Below are 19799 nucleotides of genomic sequence, written 5' to 3' on the forward strand. Positions count from 1 at the left end.
TACATCAAAGCATTCATCACCACTTGCAGAAGCCCCCCCATCTCCCACTAAGCTACTACCTGGCCCAAGGACTGCGGCCAACTTTTTGTTAACACCGAGAAGGGCCAGGTGGTCACTTATAGAAGTGAGCATACAGAATCCCAACATACATAAATAAAGTCTTGTAGAAACTCAGGATTCACTAGGTTTCAGAGCTGTGCCTGTTATTAAGGGCACAGAGCAGTTGCTAGGCAATGCAACAGGTACTTAGCAGGCATAACATTCGTCCTTTGCTTCCCATGTTCCCTGCTCTTCACCAAGAGAATAAGAGCTCAAGAAGAAAACAAGGCTATAAACAGATGATCACTAAGACGGTGTTCTGCCCCTACAGGGATCCCAGAACAGCTGGTTGTTTGTCAGAGCACATTACCTCTTCTCATCTCCCTGTCTCCCCCCACTGGGTTCAAATCCTGATGCTCCTTCCCACAATTATTTCTCCCCACAGTGCTTCCTGCTTTCCACTGCCCATTTATACCCTTGTTTAACCACGTTTTTCTATACAGGCTATACCTTCTTACAGCCTTACTCTCCCATATTTCTTATCAGACAGTTTCACCCCTCCTGTGTTCCTGTATTCTTTCCTTCCTCCACTTGTGCTTCCTTACTTGCTGCTTCCCAGAAGAGCTCTTGCACGGTCTATCAAGACAGCAAGGAGGTACAGAGTATGCCATATGGTAAGGAAGCTACTACTGCCTTGACTTCAGTGGCTTTTGATATGATATGTTTCCTACCTGCACTGTTAGAATAGCTAAGAAACTTTATAATATTCTAGAAATCCACTATGGATGTGCATCAAATGGAAAGCATGTTAGGATGACCATGTCAAAGCATGGTGCAGAAACTTGCACATCTTTCAACTGCAGTATAGACAAAGACAGCATCACCTGAAACATCTCCTGATCTTATTGCTTCTTTTCCCTGTGACCCTGAACGTAGTGCTACTTCAGTGCAGGAACAGCTCTACCCCCTGGGGTTACTGTCTGTTACACCAGAAAGTGGGAATCTCTGTGCAATCAGCACAGATCAGCTCACATACCCACACTTTGACCCAAAAGGAGCTGGCACCCTGAGCCTGTGGAGAACAGTTCTTCCTATAAATCTTGATGGTCCCCAAGTCACACAGACTCCATTCCCTTGCAGCTGCAGTCCCTGCTTCATATGCTTCCCATGACATGTGGATTACCTGCCTTTTCCCCTTCCCAGATCACTGTAGATTAAGTCACTACAAACATATCTGATGTACTGGCAAGACTACGTCCCCTAATTTGATAATTATACTCTCAAATAGATGGTACAAATGCAATAGAGATGTTTAAGGAGGTAGTTTGAGAACATTTTTCACCAAGAAAATACAAGATATCACTGTTTCAACATACGCTATACATTCAAATTCTGTACTAACTCCAAATATGCGAAGCGTAACAATGAGCTAATTAAAGACAAGTTTATTGTAACTTTACTTAAGTGAGCATCTGGTGACACACTACATGTTGGAAAGAGAACACCCAAGTACAATGTAAAATGGACAGAGTTTCATATAAAGAGATAACAAAGTTTCCTGTCTATCCAGTAAAGAGTATACCAGTGAAAGCAAGCATGGCATCTTTAATGGTACTTGTGCATCCAAACAGTGAAAAACTACTTCTAAAAGGATTGCTCAGAATATGGGCAATAAATATCAGGTTAAACATAAGAAACAAACAGTAGTCGTATTATACTGAGCCTAAGCTCAGCAATTACTTAAGTATGGAATTTGCAAAAACAAGCAAATCCAATAATGAAAATTGAGCTAGGCTGGACCTGGGACCTAGCAAATACATTACAAAGAAGAAACCCACACAGGCTCCCAGCTGAGGGACCAGTTGACTAGCAATCTTTCATCTTTAACTCCTTTGATCCCATTTAACAACATAAAGCATGAGATGTTACAGCAAATAAGGGTGGTATGAACAATTCCATTGTGTTAGCAGAAGTCTATATTAAAAAAAGCCCACACAAAACACCCTTAAATGAATCTTGGATTTCCAGCACTAAAAATATACAGAGAACATCACTCCTTTGGAGAGAGTTTATGTTCCCTGTTTGTTCACTCTGTGAGAAGCAGCGGGCAGCATAGCAGCATGGCAGGGGAGTTCTGCCTGGTACCATGAAATCATGGGACTGGAATGCACTTCAATGGAGCTGTTAGGTCAGGGGATGGGAGCTGTGTGCTCGAAAGTACTGGAGTTGGAAAAGGATAAAAACAAAAGGAGTGAAGACTTCCCAATGGAGCAGAGTGAAAGCCACAAGACATGCAGCTCCAGCCCACAGGCACTCACTCATTCAGACATCTGTAGTAAGCACAGTGTGAGCCCGCTGTTCGTATGTTTAACTCTGTGTGGTATGTGCACCTACACCAGTAGTGCTGTGTGTTAATCTTCACTCCTGTTAAAAGTGTGGTATCTGACAGATGTTTTACCATCTATTATTTGTTTTCTCTCAATAAGACTTCTGCATGGCAATTCCAAACACCACGTTACATTTCTCAGCAGCGTTTCTAAATGAAACTTGGTCCCAAACTCATTAAGATTCAGGTGTTCTCTCACCTAACCTCCTTTTTCATGACGAGATGAACAATTGCTGCTCCTTATACTGAAAAACTGTCAACATCCAACTGCTCTCAAATAATCAGGCATAAGCATTACATTCTTGTCCCACAGCAGGATGGCTAAAGTCTGGTCCTGACACGCTGCAATATGGCCACATCCATTTTCAATGTAAAAGAGTATACTGGAAAAGATGATAGCTTCCAAAATCCAATGCTGCTCTCTTGGACTCAAGCAGAGCTTTTCTCCCATGCCACACCTGTAGTAAGGGGAGCTACAATTATCAAGGCCTCAATTCAGCAGTAAAAACCACACTCATTCCCTGCTCATGAGACAAATGTGCCAGAACTGGAGAACACACCAAAGTTGCTATAGAGTGAAGGAAATCCTATCTGCATGTCTCCTAAAGACCACCACAAACAGATTTATTTTTAAAGGAAAGAAGGTGTTAACAGCATGCTTGTCTAATCAAAAGAATTTTATGAAAGCATGTAAGTAAAGCCAACTGGATGCTGTTCAGTTATATAGGGAAAGGTATGTATAACACACAACTTTCTCATGTTATTAATGGTATGGGCAAACTGACTTGAAGACTACTGAATCTTGAAAATAAACATACAAACTGCCTAAAATGTATATTCACAACAATCTACCAAAGCAAAAATTCTTCAAAGAAGGGGGAAATAAAAAAAATACAGGCACCTTAGACTGAGTTTCAGTTTGTTTTTTGGCCCTTAGTGGGCCAAACTATTTTCACATACTATGCATGGTCAGCCATTCTGTATAGGAAAACAATACCTTTCACTATTTATAGGAAACCTGGAGAAGGAGGACAATCAATTTTAGGGGTTAAAATGTTCACCTCAGAAAGCAGACACAGGACACTTGTCTGTTAAAGAACACAAAGAGAAGCTTCCAAGCTCTTCTGCAGCCCAGCAGCACTAAGCCCTAAAAGCAGCTATGCAGTTCTTCGGATGCTGGTAGCTGTACATATTGCATTTCCAATCGTGTATAAAAGCTTTTTTGCAACCTCCAAAGCAGGATGCCATATGCTTCTTAAACCATCTGCAGCTGTAGAAAAAGTTTCACAATTAAGTTTCTCTATTTCATTCCATGACTTTCAGCTGACTCAAATTTACTTTGTTAATATCCTCTAATTTAGATATCTGTACAATTTGAATACATATTATTATGAGATATATATATTAAAATTGATATCTAAATGACACAACAGCTACAAGACTTCTTTTAAAAAGCTAAGAATCTACCCAGGCAAAACATTTACAAGCTTAAAAACTGAAAATAAAATATTAATAGTTACTGTAGAAAAATCTGTGAAAACATGTCTTTCTTAAAAATGAAACATTAGAAAGTCTGGAAAGTAATAGTTGAAGAGTCCTTTAAAAACAAGCATGGAATTGTACAGCTAACCATAATCTAGAATTGCTTTTCCAAACTAAAAATCAAGTTGAAAGCAAATGACAACCCCATTGCTGAAAGCATTTGATTGTATCATTGGCCATAAAGTTACAGCACCACGTCTGCAACATTTAAAATGGTAAGTCTCCCTTTGTTTATAAGTTTAAGAAGCCACCTCTGCCTCCTTTAAAATTATAGGAAGATACACTTTTTCATTTTACTTTTTTTTTTTAAAGATTTTTTAAGACTTCACCAGGAATACTTCTTGTTGTTTCTAAACTGATCATGATAAATGCCAGGCAAACTCAAGCATGAAACTCTCTCTCATCGTACTGAAACACAAACCATGGGTACAAAATACAGCTATTTGGAGAGGTAACTAGCGATTTGGGAAGCCTCAGATTGTGTTAATTCAAAAGAAGAAACCAATTCAAGCCTCTGAAAGTGCTGAGAATCCACAGATTCTCAGGAAAGATCCACGCAGATCAAAACATCCCATGTCACTAGCCAATTCTTAGTATCCTGCCTATACTGTTCATGTTTGGCTTTATGAATTCTGTGAGGGTTGAATATACATATTTACCTGTTGAATACATGTATTTGCCTGGCACGGTCAACAGAAAACTCTTTCTCAAATATGTGGTAAAATCAGTCATAATACAGTTCCTCCACTTAACAAAGGAGTTACACAATCAAGTGAAAGCATTCACAGAACTTAAGTTCTCAGAGCCTCTCTTCTTTCTAAGTCCACATAAATATTGCCATCATACACTTGAAATGACAGCAGACAAGCTACAATTATAAGGAAATGTTGCGCCTTAGAAACACTTTCATCTCTTTGTGGGCTTTAAAAACAGAAAAAGCTAGCATTCAGTCAAGGAGGTAGGAGAAAGCTGCCAACAGGCAGACAGTCCTCAGGACTGCACAGGAAAACATTTATACAATTACATAAAAGTATACATAAAAGTTGGGCTGGTTAGAGTCTGTGTTAGACGTATTATTTAACAGAACAGACCACAAGATGATGACATTAATCCTTCCCTAGAAGTCCAGAGGCAGTACATCACAGCTTCTCAATCTACCCAGTGATGGGGGAGATGGACACATTTTCAAGACCCCCACTACCCAGATATAGAGGTATAAAAATAAACTCCTGAAGAGCCTTTTGCTAATTGTATTCTTTGAGTAACCGAAGGTAATGATAAGGCCTCAGACTAATTAATTTCTTTAGACTTTGTTCATAAAGCTATCTGAGCAAGCTAACTGATGGGAGATAGGCTTATGCCTCTATCTATAATGTATCTAATAAATATTTTCTTCTTTACATTACATAAAGACTTGCTCACAAGTTCACCTTTGGGCTGAAACACAAGCAAGAGATTTCAGACCTAAAAAACCCACGGTTACAGAAAATTATGACAGTATTACAATAGCAGCAGCAGTACAATAGCAGCTGCAACAGAAATCACCCCACAACCCACAGTGGTGGTTACTATTCACATGCTATAGCATTTAGCTGCCCTGTTTTATTTTAACAGCTATTTAGTTGGGGCAGAACAGGTGAAGATCCGAGTGCGATCTGCAGCATCAGAGCTAATTCTAAACACAGGTGGTGGGCACAACAGAGAGAGCAGGAAGCTGACAGGAGAATCACTGCTGACATCTACGACAGGAAAGATTGATGGCTTCCCTCTCTAGTTTTCCCCACTGTGTAGGCACGCAGGGGGTGGGGGAAAGGGATGGAGAAGCTGCTGTGCTGGCGACATAACACACCACACAGCCTCCACAGCACCAGCGCTGATTAATGAGACTGCAACGACTCAGGAAACAGCGAAGGATCATTCACAGACTTTGCTCTTCTTGTTACAGTTTTATCCGTGGCAGTTCATTTACCCATAGTTGTCCCAAACTGAAGCAAGTTCAAATTCACCAGAGGAAAAGAAAATGTGAAAGTCAAAGGGAAGAAAGAGCAGCAATAAGCAAACACAGACATGAGTAAAACATAGAAATTGGAAAATTTGAAATTTCAAACATCATGATCCTCCCAAAAGGGATCAAAAAGGCAACAAAAAAAACCCCAAAACTTGCCTCAACCTCAGAAACAAAAGAAATTCTTTGGCTGACAAAAGTCCCCTACTACTGAATCTTTTGCATCTGTCTATGATTTTTTTTACTTCCCTCATTAATACTCTGCAACTTCAAAGCTCTCGTTGCTAAAATGATATGCTCGTCTGTTAATCTTGGCTTAGCAAAACCTGTCTTCAGAAAGCTATTAAACAGCAAAATGAAGGGAAACAAGACAGGTCAGATTTTACTAGCTAAAGCATAAATTTTAAAGCCTAATTAGGACAATTTAAGTGTTAATGTTATTAGAGATGAAAAAAAAAATTGAAGGAAAAGGGAAACTTAGAAGCAGCCTATGTACTACAGACTTTGCTTCATTTATTGCTTTTTAAGCAATTACTTCTCCACAAACTTGCTGTAGAAACCTTTAAAACATGTTTATCTTGATCTGGTAATTCAATACATCAAATTCATCTGGCACAACTGCTATTTTATCACGCTTAATGCTTAAAATTAGGGATTAAAGAGCTAATATTAAATTAGAAAGAGATATATTTAGACCAGAGCAAGTTTTCAGATAAATAGCTTCTGAGAAAGGATTAACTTCTTGCTCAGAAACTGAACTAAATTACAATTTAAACAGCACTGCCTGGTACCCCTTTCTTGAATGTCAAATGCATTTATATTTAAACTTAAGTAAGATTTTCTTATTTATATTTAAAATGAGAAACACATTTAAAGGAGGAACATTTACGGCACATACTAACCCCACCCTATAAATTTAACTCTGCCCTCTAGGGCTAGCAAAAGAATACAGTATAACTGTGTTTGGGTTAGGCTGCCCTCTCATGCTGCCTTGTTAAAGATGACTAAGCAAATGGATCTTTTAATGTTGTACACTGCGTCCCACAAATGTATTCTCTCATTTGCCTTTATGAGCTCCACGTGCCACTCAACGTGCTAGCGACAGCTGTACTGACAGACACAAAGATTATCTACAGCAGGTTGCCGCTGTTCACACTGCCACGCAACAGAAGGTGCCTCTGGACCCGAGGCAGCCACAGACCCTTCCCTCCCACGCCCAGTGAAACAGGTTACACAAACTTGGGCTAGGGGACCAAGTCTACAGAACAGTCTACAAAACCGAACAGCTTGCTCAAGTCTTGCAGAGGTCCTAGGACAAGAGGTGCTCATACCATTTTAGAGTGGAAAGGGTTTGTGCACAGTCGTTGAAGGAACCGAGCACTGGGTCTGCATGCAGCCAACAGCAGTTGCCATAGCTTATTCTAAGTCATGATGTCTTCCTTAGCAAGTACACAGCCTGATAGTCTTATTTTTCTTTTGTGCTGTGCTCCCTGCAGTTTTCCACATCAAATGGAAGGACAGCATGCTATGACATTTGTTCAAAGCTGAGACATACCCCAAAGAGGTGCAGTTACAGAGCAAGTCCAACACATGCTGAAACATGCGCTACTTCTGCACCTCCTGGTTTTCAAAGACACACACAGTCTGACATTGACTGCAGTCAATGGTTTCAAATGGTCCAAGACAGGCAGCAGCCTATACAGCCTTAACCCTGCATTAACTATTCTCAAACCATTTACTTCCCTTTTTTTAAGCTAAGGCATAAATCTTCTTCAGTAGCTGCTTCTACCCAACCACAGGCATTAACTGCAGGCCTTATCAGCCCATTTCACCCAGACTCAGTGAAAGGGTAAAGGACTTAATAACACTATGTTCCTACAATTACCACACAAGTAAGGTGCTAAGAGATAAACCAAATTAGTGCCTCACTGACAGGAGGCTGCAGCGGGAGCAGAGCGGGCCGAACCATCAGCAGGAACATTCTGGCCAGCCGGGTAAGGTGTGAAGGTCAGGCCAGTTCAGTATGTGCTGCTTCAAATCCATTAGATGATGCAAACAATGCTCAAAGCTGAAAATTTGATAGTTACAGTACTGTAGGCATTGCTTGGAGAAGGTAGCACAAGGGAAAAGGAGAAGGAGCAGAGACACAGGCTTATTATGCTGTGGAGAATACCCCTGAGACACAAATCCACAGAAAAACTAGTTTACTATTCATTGAACAATGTGGCTGAACCAGCAACAACCAAACAATTAAAATCTGAGGGCACAGTTGCCTTCTGGAAACAGTTCTTCGAAGAACCCACTGGGTCTGCCTTCCTCCCGATCCAGCTGCACCCCCGTGGGCTGGCAGAAAGCACACTGGCACAGGGAGTGAGCAGAGAACCTCATGCTCCCTCCCAGGAATGCACCAAAGTGGAGTTACTCTGTAGCAGTCAGCTTAACTTCAGTTCTTGGAAAAATACAGGAACAAATAAAGAACTTATAAGAAATTATAGTAATAAACAGTAGACAACAGTATTTCTCAAAAACTAGTGATGTCAGATCACTCTAATAACCTTCTATAGCACAAGAGATGCTAGAATGGTGAAAAAGTACTAAATGTTATATCACAATTGTCATTAAGTTTCAATATTATCTCAGTTTCCCACAAGCTAGGGAAACAGCACCTAGAACACAATATATGCCACAGGTGGAACTGGACAGAAAAAAAAACCCCAAAAACCAAAACAGCACTTATTGATGGCTTACAGTGGTTGCAGAAAGATATACCAAATACAGTTTTATAGGGTCTTCCCTTGGGTCCAGTACTATTTAATATCTTAATATCTTCATTAGTAATCTGGATGATGAAATAAAGAGTATTCATTAAATCTGCAGATGACACAAAGCTGGAAGGATGATAAGGGCTCAAAATGATACTGACAAAATGAAGAAGAAAGTGTGAAAAAATAGGATGCTGTTTAACAGGCAGAAGTACATACAGAAAGGACTATTAAACTGCACAAACACAGGAAAGAGAATAGCTGTCCAGGCAACAACTGAAAAATGGGATCTAGGGTTTGTAACATTCTAGAAGGTGAGTATGAATCAATATCATGCTGCTGCAAACCCATCACTTCTATAAAATACAGCAAAAGTTGCCCAGGAATGTATGAATAGGATTAAAATCCAGAAGACACAAACCAATTTACTCGTCCTACTAAAGATGAGGATGGCCTCAAGCTGGAGCACTGGAACATGTTTTAGGTCCTGAGTTTCAAAACAGTGGTAGAAAGAGGCCATAGAAGTATAATCAAGTCCAATGAGAGACCTCAGAAGTAAGGCTATGGAGGAAAGCCTGAAAGAACTGAGGTTTAGTCCAGCGGAAGGAAGACTGTGGAGGGACAAGGTCTTAAACGTGCCTTAAATATGTAGTCTTCTACTTAAGACTTTTGGGACCATGGTTAATAGGGTAAGAAACAACGAGCTTAAGCTGCAGTACGAAAGATTCAGACCAGATGTAAAGAAAACTTTCCAACAGTAAGAAAAAGAAAACAAAACCAGAGTGCTTAGAGAGGTTCTTTATTAAAAAAAATATGAGATGTGTTGATAAAGAAGTAGGGGCAGCTAATTTTTATTTTGGGGCAGAGGAAACACCAGATTACCTCTGTTTGGATCGCTTCTGGTCCTCTCAGCCTATGATCTTATATAGGCATGATTAAGGTCAAAGTGCAGTGACCAAAGAAGATGAAAGGGAAATTAGATAGGCTAGACCTCATGGCATTTCAAGATCCAAGTCTTTCTACCTGCATTTAACAAAATTTAAGAATTGAGGCCTTTTCACAGGTAGCAGCTGAACACTGACATGCTTCGAAAAAACATCCTGTGTAGTCAAGAGATGTGAAATACAGGTTATCATTTAATACTTGCAAACTGGTATATACCTACATTCAGAAGTGTACACTTATTCAGTAGAATAAAACTGATAGCAACAAGTGAAGAATTACCACTCATTTTGCTACATGATACAGGTGTTACTGTCAAAATGTAAAGAAAAGCATATTGTATTTCTAAACTATAAATATAAGTTATTTGATAAATGAAATGTTGATCTGCTTTTAAGTTAACAGATGAAAACATTTTAAGTACTGAAAACATCACAATCTTAAAGCAAAACAAAACAAACAGCTCAAGAACGCCCCCATAACTAACGTCTCCCAGAGAAATGAAAGAAGTTTCATGTTTTTGATCACAGTAGTATCCAAATCTCTTAAAAACATCTGATCACTCTTGCTCCTTCTCTGACCTCTAGCTGAAAGAGAGTTTACTGTATTATTTATATATTTTGTTCAAGTGAGAAGTCTGCTTGCTACCAAGATTGCCCTATGGGATATAAACAAAGACTATTGACTTACAGCTAGAGGGATGTTTTTTAAAAAATATTTTTTGTTTGGAATGACTATGTTTCTTCAGAATATTGTCCTAGAAGCTCAAAGAGTAGTTCATTTCCTCTCCATTATTTTATTTGGCAATTTCCTGTAGCAAGGAAAGTTGGCTTCATTTCACATGGGGCCAAAATTAACACAGCTGTTCAAAAACTTTCACCTTGTGGTCACTGCCTGAAATCCATCTCAGGTGAAAAGGAAAGTTTTAAAACCACCTGATGGCTGTTGAGAGGCCTTAGGAAGTGGAAATCTCAGTAAATTTGCTAATGGTGCACAAATGCACAAAGAAAAATGCTACAGCTGGACCTCCTTGTCTATGCTGAAGAGAATTCTATCAATTTAAATATTTCAGACATAATAACCATGTTTGTATCAGGGACTTCTACAGAATTTAAAAAGCTTTTTCTGAAGAAGACAATACTCATGTACTACATTCAAACTGTTTTTATCAGTGCAGGTTGGTCCTGAAATCACCAGACTGGGCTGTTTCCACAGAAATGACAAACAGTGGATGAGGAATGGACGAGGGGGACTAAGACAGAGAGGTTCATTTGTGCTCAGGTCTTGCCCTCCAAGAGGATGTAGCCAAGGCACGTTCCTGTGTCCAGGAGCACAGAAGCTCATCTGGATGCCCTGGTTTAGATACATGCACTGACCCCAAAAGATAAATGGTCAGTAAAAGCTATATTCTCTTCCTAAGGAATTTAATCTGAGGTTGAGTTGAAGACAGGAGGAGTGTAGTGTCTGTATTTCCATTGAACAAGCAGACTGAATTTACAACTGATGAAGTTTTCTGTACACAGAGCAAATTCTTTGCTTACATGAGAGGAAGTTCTTGCAGGATTGATATTTAACATGCACCAGCATCTTCAGTCACTAGCACAATAAAACGCTGCTTAAAAAAGTCTGCTCCTTGGTCACTAACATCTAAGGAATGGAAAAACAAAAGCAATACAGGTCAGGATTTGTAGCAGTACAATTAAGCGTTATCATGTTTGAGACCTAAAGCACGTAGAAATTTATAGAACATTACCTGTGAGACTAGAACAGCCACAGCACATGCCACCCAAGTCACAGCAAACTGTAGTCGTCGGCCCGCTTATTATAAACCGTGAACCCAGAAATGTCAAATGAAAAGTTCTTTAGCTCAGTTGTGACACTCACTGCTTTGTTTTAAAGATGAGCTCTCCCTTGCTAAGTTAACCTGAATTATTCAAACTGGCCCACAGGAAATCAGGCAAATTACAAACTCTCAATTCACATGTATCTTTTAAGAGTACATCAGTGAAAAGAAGCCAACTGTTTGTACTGCAGGTATCTCAGACATGCAATACTCCATTTTTCTTTGAGTACTGGCAAGTATTCTACTAGACTCTTACAATCAGTTTTGCATGGCCAACTGTAAAAATGTTCCTCTGATGGGAGTGACAGCACCTTTGGCTGTTTTGACCTGGCTTAATGCTTGATGAACATGCAAAGTGCTGACACTGCTTTAACTCTGCAAAGATCTCAAATGTGGCTATTTCCTCCCCCCCGCCCCCCAAACCCAACCCAACCAACCAAAAAAACCCCCAAAACCCAAAAAACAATGGAAGGGTATGAAGAGCAGAATGTGTACTCATTCTTGGTGGCAGCAATTACATGGCCTAATTTGTTGCCAGCAGAGATGCAAAATGAGATTCAGTCAGGAATTCAGAGGGCTGGACCCCTCATTCCCTTTACATAAGCAACAAAGAGGCTTTGAAATGTTTGAAACTGTTTTGTTCTTCCATGCAAACGGAAAGCACCCTATGGATGCCTATTAAGTAAAGTCTTTCCACATCTTGGCAAGTATGTGATTTCAAGAAAAATATTTGCAAATGGATAACCCAATTCAAGTAGAAGTCAAAGACCACCTTTGAAAGAAACTTTGATGTGGCTATAAAAAGATTATATTTAGGAAGGATAGCATACCGTGGTACTGTCTTCAAAAGTTTGTACCTCCCCATATTTCTTTGCTGTGAACGTAAAAAGCAATGCCGGTTAGCAGAAAAGTGAATGCTTATGAGACCTAGCATTAAGGCAGAATACCTGAAAAGAACTGTTCCTGCTGTTGAATAAGCTCAAAACAGGCCATTTAGCAATCTTGCTGCCAAAGGACAGGAATATTAGAGTACCTACAAGTGGGAAAGCAAGTGACAGAAATATCTGCAATGTGGATCTTTGGTGAGATCATCAGGAAGCCTGGAGTCTTTTATTAACATGGAAATGTTGCTGTATCTTTTCCAAGGCACAGCTAACATGTCAGATTCCAAAGTCAGAACTATGCACCTGGCAAAAGGAAAAAAGATGATGGTGAGCTTAGGAAGTTGTGAAGATGCTAGCAATTCAGTTTTTTTGAATGCTGGCCAACAGCCTTCCAAATGAGATTAACAGTTCAGCATCCAGATTTGTGAGGAGGACACTATGAAGCCCAAGGTATAGCATTTGATTGTTGCTGAGTGTATGTGACCAGAAATGACACTGATGGGATTCCACCCCACATATACTCCATCTGTCAGAGTGGGAGTATGTATACAATTTCATCTCACTTTAGCTTCTGAATATTTCTGGGAATTAGAAGAGTTATACAGGAGCTCTGAGCCTCAAAAATGGAAATCTAGCACTATCCAACCCTGGGATCTTTCTGCACAGGAATGTAAATATTGACATGCACCTAAGTAGGTGAACTATAGATGGGCCTACCCCACTTTGAAATATCATCAAGAAGCACTTAATTCACCTTCTAATGTGTACTGTAAGGCTCCAAACCCCTTATCTGTAAACAAGGTAATCTAACCAAAAAAGAAAAAAAATTCCTAAAAGTTATGAAAGTGCCATCTAAATACAAATGAAGCATAGCAGGGTTTTATCTGCCTGGTTATGAAGATAACATCAGCATCCTGGTAGTAGTTCATAACATGACCTATGTGCAACACCATGAAAACTGAGGAAAGCCCTATTAGTGCTCCCTCCACACAACACTAATTCTTCATTCAGGTATCATCCAGACATCACTAAAGCAGTCGGGTAAACACCTTTCCATTACTTCTGCCAGTTCCAAGAAGTAGAAGCAAGCCCCAGCATAATTCAAAGAACTCAAAGTTAAAAGTAAAAGCAGACATTTCATTTCTGGTAGCAATCATCACATTTCAGCACAAGAATAAGGGAAATGAAAAAGTAAGTATATATACTTCTTTGTATACTTGTGTGTGTGTATACATATATACAAATATATGTCTATTTCCTTTCCCTTGCAGTGAGAACTTCAGTGCACTTTCAAGGTGGACACCTCTGGGGGCAAAAATGTATTTAATCCTCTCCAGTGGATGCATAGATTTGCCTGATACAGCAGAAAAATATAAAATCTGCTATGTGATTTGTCTGAGTTGGAGACTCCAAGAATGGTATTGTTACAGTCAAGGGCTCAAATAACCAAAAGGAAAATAATTTCAATCCACTACTTACTTTTGAGCTCAGCAGAGCTCAAAAATATATGATCTAAGGTGACTTAACTGACTTAATGTTTAGGGGTTTTCTTCACTTCAACTTCTGATCCTACTGTAATTTGAGTTAACTCCACAAAATGTTTGTTCATCTAACCCCACAATCCCAGCATAAACCACAACTTGTGTCATGGAAAAAGTAATTGTTGAATGTCTAGAATAGCACTTGCTGTATTAGTAAATGGAAATTCTATCTGCCAATGAAACAGCATTAAAACAAGACCCCTAGTCTGCGGTCTACAGACAGTGGTGATCCACTACAGACTGTACAATTCACAACATGTTTGTCCAACGTATGCACCGGAGAAATTTACACAAAACTTCAACATCCAGGGCTGCCAGGGTAGCATCTTTCATTAAACTCACTGTACAAAAACAAGTTAATAAAAACAGAAGTCTCTCAAGAGAAAAAACAGGCTCAGCCATGACACTGAAAGCAAGGGCCAGAAGGGGGAAAGAATGGTGGGACTCTACCCAAGCCCTGCCAAGACGCCAGCATAAAGGGCCGTTTCCTGCTAAAACAATCTATGTTTGCCAGACTTTATTGTTAGAACTCCATTACGGAAATGAATAGGACCCATTCACGCCTCAAAGATCCTTCATTTCTGTCTACAATGGGGGCTCTCTCCTGTGCAGCTACAACAGTGGCCAAAATCCACTAGAGACAAGGCATTAAGCAAGGCAGATTAGGATAAGTCTCTCTACGACAGGAAGGTCTAATAAATCTCTGTGGACATCTGAGTTCTTTCAAATCCAGTGAAGACCCAAGAAATGTATATTCTTACTGCATACTAACTTCAGCTCTGAAAATGGTGCACAAGCCAATGGTTTCGTTCTGGCATAGAGAACCCTTCCAATGCTTTATCTGAAAGATAAGCCAGTTTTCCCAGAGAATTAAACATAAGTTATTTAGTGATTAAAATAAAAACAAATTACTGATTAGGGAAGACTTCCATTCCATCCTGGACAGGAGACACTAGAGGTTTAATCCAAAGGCTGGAACACATTGCTAAATCCAGTTGATTTCAGGAGGAGTTGGGTAACTAAGTAACTTTTAGCATCTGTGCCCAACAACAACAGTCAAAAGAAGTTAAAATTCAGGAAAATAGGAAAATGGGAAATAATAATAATAATAAAAAAAAGGTATCAATTTCTACACATGAATCCACATAGAGTCTACCTGTATTTGGAAAGCATTTCTCAAGTCACTTCGATCTTTCCTAAAGGTCCTGTAGATTACAACATACTCAACAACCCCATACTGGACACCAGGAAACAGCACGTGTCTTTGCTGTCTAACAGGTATCTGCATTTCCAGCTTTTTTTTTCTCAGTCAAAATCACTTTGTAACCTCCAACCTTCATGCTCTCTAGAAGAAAGAGATGCTACACTGGGGACTGTGACAATCATAAATCCAAGGCAGGCACTTAAAAAACTGTCTGCTCATCCATCAATCTCAGTACACAACTGTCTGGACAGACGTTCTGAAGTTGACCTGCTGCAGTAACCTGTGTATGTGTGCAGCTTGTTACATGCATCTGGGGACTCATTTCATTAACGGTTAAAGTGACCCCTGTGCGACAGCAACAAATTCAAGATGGGAACATGGATGCTTTTCAATTGTTTGCATTTCATCCAAAACACATCTGAATGATACTAAAAACTGAGCTCTCTCTCCCACTGTAGTTTTAACTACAATCTTTGAAATCCTTAAGGATTAGGGCCTGGTAATTTCAGTTACTTCCTTTCTCTGGAACCCATATGGTAACCATAGCTGAAAATTTTCAAGATTAAATTTGCAATCTGGGAAAAAACATTTTAATGGTATCCTCTGAAAGAACCCTTCAATTTTTATCTAACTGCCTTTTTCATGGCCATCTTCATTAAAAAATATGAAACATGACCAGTCATTAACATGACTAGCACAGTAACAATGGAGTGATCAGGTGGCCTGAATACAGAAAGAACAATACTTCCTCAAAAAAAGAATAAAATTTCATCAGAGCCAAGCAGTCAGAAGATCTCTTCTTAAAATACTGAAAATACTGGCCAGAATCACTGAGGTTCACAGAGGCCTAGCAAAGTATCACAAGACCAAAAAAGGACAAATGTCATTCCTGCTTCCAAAAATACAGGAAAAGCGGAGCAGTCCAGGAGGTAGTCTGCTTAGCATCAATTCTCAGGGAACAAAAAACCCTTTTGCAATCCCCTAGAAGATAACTAGAGGAAAACAACAGCAAACATGGATTTATTAAGAGCAAAACATGGCAGATTAGTCTAACTTTGGCCTTGAGACCCATTAGGCTGTCACAGTAGAGGAAGATGCAGTAAATGCATCTTCGGTCACAAACTGTAAAGAAAGCTAGAGAAACTACCTACAGGGATCTATCCTTGGCATTTTTTCAGGTATTAACTCGGGTAAAGAAACAGGAGCGTTCCTAAATGGGCTGATAAGACTACCAATATGTTGGCTAAGATTCCTTGGATTTGAAGGTCTGGTACTTGCAGTGGTCTTGATTAAACATTCATCAGAGATGTTTCCTGTGCAGCACTCACCGAGAGGTAGAAGCATCATCCTTGGGACTGTGGAACTCAAACCAATCTTCTCTTTGTATCACCCAAACAGTGCCTGCTAGAGTCACTGTCCTGACTTCTATTACAGCAAATCCAACTTTTGAGTGCCAGAAAATGATGACCAAATTCTAGCATCAGAGAGGAAAGTACTTTGTGTTACAAAATATGAGCCGTTGTGGCTAGAAGATACAGTTCTGTATCACATAAAGCTAAAAGTGAACCCACATCACTCCTGTGAAAGATGACAAGAGATGAAGGTTGTAGGACATCAAAACGTACAGCTTAGCAACAACAATACAGCCATTGTAACAGAACACGTGTGAAGGCCAGGGAAGGCTTACCTATCGAAGATGGAAGACTAGGGTAGGAGAAAAGGCAGCAAAATGAGAGGTTCATTTTTTCTTTAAAATGTACTCTCAGGAAGAAAAGCAATATAGGTATTAGAGTATTCTCACAATAACTGTAGTAGTGATAACTACTTTGCTGCTAGGAAAGAAAAATGGCACCAAAGACTCCTGACTTCTTGAAGGCAAATAACAACTAAAACTAGGCCTCTAGCTGGGAGCCTGGAAAGCCATCTAGTGATGTATGAGACTCTACAATCAAAAGCCAGACCTCGTCATTCTTCTGCTTCACTGGGGTAACAGTGAAGGTAGTAAACTACCTTCTGGCATGTCTCATACTATGTAGCAGGAGCTACGTAGATCAGAGAGTCTGAAGGGGGTACGTGTAATGCTAACTAGGCTCCTCTCTGAACAAATTAGAAGTCCATTATGGGATACAAAGGAGAAAAATGAGATACCCTGTCAAAGAGCTTGAATTCACACTAATACAGAAATGCCCAACAGTGTCACTGGCATTGGTAGTACTGCTAAGATTTTCTTTCCTAGTCACCTAAGCACAAATAGTCCCTATCTTTACTTCATGCACTTACTTAGAGTTTTTTTTATCAGCAGCTGCTATGCTTAGGAATGAAGGTCTGAATGGGAGAAAAGAAAGCCTACACAGGCTGGGATTCAACCACTGGCCACTTCTGATCTTAAATGGTTTGGCTTTGCAACAGTGAGACTACAAAGAGATTATGACTTGAAGATTTCGATGAAGATAACCCAGGAAATTCAGTGACTGACACAGTGTGAGGCCCAATCTAGTAAGATTTAACTGAACACTTATATTGATAGCAACAACTTGTAGAGCTTTGCTGACAGCATTAAACCTAATTCATATTTTATGAGGTCACACACCAACAGCTCACTGACTTACCTTAGATTAGATTTTCCTACTGACAGGTTATGCCATAGCTGGATTTCTCAGAATTTTATCAGTAATTCCCTTGAGTACCTGTTAGTTGCTATTTTTAAGTGCGTCTTATCAATGAAACAGACTTGATGAAATGACTTTCTATAACCCTGTCTTAGAGACCACTGAAGAACAGTAAATCAAGGAATTTGAAAATAAGCTCTTAAAAGTAAAAATACCCAAAATATAACCAACCTGTCCAACAAAACGTTACTTTCTTCTTAACCACATATATTATGCCTACATATTCTAGTTGTGTACTAGAAGTATGTACAACAAGAAGTATAGAGGAACTTTTCCACACCATGATAAATCCAGCATAACGATGAACTGTGCACTACAGTGAAACAAAGCTGAAACCACAGAAATGACATCTTCTAATAACTATGACTGCATTATTAAATGCTAAAACACCAAATCTATAAGGGTGCCAATAGATATATATACTGCTCAAATTTGAAGACAAACACATTTCCAGCTTGAAATTTGAATATCACTCCTTAGCACACAGCAAATACATGATCTGTTGCAAGCTGTCTGCCATAATAGTTAAATTACTCTGAAGTCCAGTCTGGCAACAGTAACAGCATAAATTCTTTTGAAGAAGCACTTAAGTACCGCTTTAATTCCAGCGCAATTCTTTCCAGGTAGACGTAAAAGGGTACTTGAAGTGAGAAAATGACAAAAGCCCACAGCATATTGGACTCGCAAACTTAAAATCAGAGAAACAACTTAAATTACTACTGTTACTTGGAGGCAGGCAGTATGAGGTTACATAACCAACACTAACTTTGGGCCTCTTGTTTGTTAAATTCAAAAATTTAAATAATAATAGGAAGGAAGTACATTCTCAGACCTATCACATCTAAAGGACATAAGGTAACAGTAACCAGGTGACAAAGCACCTGATGAGTAATATTGACCTGACAAGCAACTCAAGAGGTGGTGAAGAAGTTCGTGTCAGAGCGAATATTAATATACAATGGAGCCAAGTTCACTCAGAGCAGACTTCTCTATTACGCAAGATAAACCAGAATCCTTTGCTAGGGGAATGAAGGCAGTGGAGGGTACCTGGTAGAATACTGAACAGATCCCAAAGAGCCACCGTGAGTGGCTGGAAAGATAAGCATATACAAACCCTTTCAATATTTTTCAAGGAAATCTGCAGTTCTTGTTCTAAAAACAAAGAGTAGTTTGAGGCATCTTTGCAAGACCTGCCTGTTGTTTGCTTTGGCAAACATATTACAGGGAGAGCATAACTGTTCAAATTTGAAGTGTTAAAAACCTAGAAAGATTTAGGTACAGATATGTGAAATAAAACCAAAGCACCTAAAGGAATGGAAACACCGAACAAGTTTATTGAGTATGCCATGTCAAGACTCTTCAGGTCTTCTACACGGCTAAAATTTAAAGTAGTCATACATGAATGAATTCTGAAACAAAAGGATGTAAGTAGAAGCCTTACCTCTGCCTCATAGTAACATCTACTATGAAGCACACAGTTACTAAGTAAAATACTGGTTATGAAAGTTTCATACAGGATAGCAGGTTGTCCTTCTTTCCCTCTCACCCTACCTCCTCAGTAGAAAGGGGAGAATCAAGGTCACTTGCATGCTATTAGTTGTCTTGATAAGGAACTGAAATATGCCTTCATTTCTTAAGTTTAACCTTAAAAAATCCTAGTTGTGAAGTAACTCAAACATTCCTACAACTTGTAGTTTACCCAGACCCACCACTACATACTCTGACTTTTTGTGTGTTAGTGTATGTTTTAGCTTGAAATTCTCAGAATAACTCCTCTGTGGTTGAAGGTTACAGATAGAATTCAGTTGCTGCAAGGTCATAGATAGTACACACAACACCAAGAAACTGAAAGCCATCTTTGATCTTCTACTTATCCTATTTCTCCTCACAAGCAACATGAGACACATCTACCCTGACACCCATTCTGGATAAAATGTTCCATTACAGAAACAGCATACCATTCAAGATTTGTATGATATACG

The 19799-nt window shown here is 39.4% G+C and overlaps 1 protein-coding gene across 4 annotated transcripts in view; it reads right to left on the bottom strand.

The window, feature by feature from the left end:
• Positions 1 to 19799, bottom strand: part of WARS2 (tryptophanyl tRNA synthetase 2, mitochondrial) — a 52139-nt gene that overhangs the window by 30790 nt on the left and 1550 nt on the right. For 2 of the 4 annotated variants that reach the window (XM_075107792.1, XM_075107773.1), the window contains exon 2: positions 11218 to 11323. The exons of the other annotated variants lie outside the window; for them this stretch is intronic. In XM_075107792.1, the coding sequence (XP_074963893.1) occupies positions 11218 to 11253 (36 nt within the window). In that variant the 5' untranslated portion in view covers positions 11254 to 11323. The remainder of the gene's footprint in view (positions 1 to 11217; positions 11324 to 19799) is intronic. 4 annotated transcript variants of the gene reach the window in all.

Source organism: Phalacrocorax aristotelis, chromosome 1 (assembly GCF_949628215.1).
Source record: "Phalacrocorax aristotelis chromosome 1, bGulAri2.1, whole genome shotgun sequence".
Lineage (NCBI taxonomy): Eukaryota > Metazoa > Chordata > Aves > Suliformes > Phalacrocoracidae > Phalacrocorax > Phalacrocorax aristotelis.